General features: G+C 37.5%; 1 protein-coding gene across 1 annotated transcript in view; it reads right to left on the reverse strand.

Annotated features, from left to right (window-relative positions):
* The window catches only part of EIF4E (eukaryotic translation initiation factor 4E), a 53,285-nt gene that overhangs the window by 18,224 nt on the left and 34,000 nt on the right, over positions 1–1,061 (reverse strand). The window contains exon 2 of the mRNA XM_012641067.1: positions 727–833. Within this exon, the coding sequence (XP_012496521.1) occupies positions 727–833 (107 nt within the window). The remainder of the gene's footprint in view (positions 1–726; positions 834–1,061) is intronic.

Here is a 1,061-nt window from a genome sequence, read left to right on the forward strand (position 1 = left end):
GAAAACTTAACTCATCTTAGTCTCTCCCTTTTCCTCTAACTCGTCTGTATCTCGAAAACAAACCAACCAACCAAGCTCCAAACTCCATACTCCTTGCTCTCCTTTCTCCAAGTCCAACTTCAAGTTACCTGTTCTTGCTCTGTGAGTCTGTATTCATCCTATTCACTCTTCAAACTGCCCTAATCTTTTTTCCCATCATCTATATGCTACTAAAACACTTTCTCCTAAATCAGCATGGACTTTTAAAATTGTTCAATCCAATGCTTATTTTGAGACTTTGCTTTATTTGAACTTTTAGTACATATCCCGTTGACCACCCTTATCCTTAGAAGAATCCACTTTCTTGCTTTCCATAACCATCACTCTTAGTTTATCCATCTATATCCTTCGTAGGCATTCTCCCTCAACAAAACTCCCCTACGATAAGCTATCCCAGGTGTTTGTCCTGAGCCAAGTTCACGTCTCAAGAGAAACTAATTTACTGCTGTGGTTTCAATTACCACCAATATTCTTGTTGAGTTTCAAACAAACTTCTCACCTAGTTTTTTCTCAGCTCAAGACTCACACTTAAAACTGCTTGCTAATAATGAGTCATCCAAGTGCAAATGGAACCCTCAACCCTAGCCTATCTAAAACTAGTCTCATCTAAAGTTCCCTTTAAAACCTGCCCTGCTCACCATTTACCTTGTTGCCTAAGTTAGAAAACCTAGGTGTCAGAAAGCTTACCTGTTCTGTAGAGGATGTTTAATATAGTGTTCTGGGTTAGCAACCTCCTGATTAGATTCTGTTTTCTCCTCTTCTGTAGGCGGGGGATTAGGAGTAGGGGTGGTTTCCTAGTGGAAAATAATATAAAACATTTTAAATTTCTTAACATACTTAAGATACCAATATTCTAAATAAACTTGAACCAATATTGCTGACAATATCTTTTAAAAGAGACGGAATTAGAGCAGATCAATCCATAGAATAGACCACAGACCCACCCCTAAGAAAAGCACAAGTCTTTCCATTCTAGTATCTCTTCATTAAGAGCAAAGAGTTTCTCAAATTTAAATATATAA

This window comes from Propithecus coquereli, unplaced genomic scaffold (genome assembly GCF_000956105.1).
Source record: "Propithecus coquereli isolate 6110/MARCELLA unplaced genomic scaffold, Pcoq_1.0 Scaffold161, whole genome shotgun sequence".
Lineage (NCBI taxonomy): Eukaryota > Metazoa > Chordata > Mammalia > Primates > Indriidae > Propithecus > Propithecus coquereli.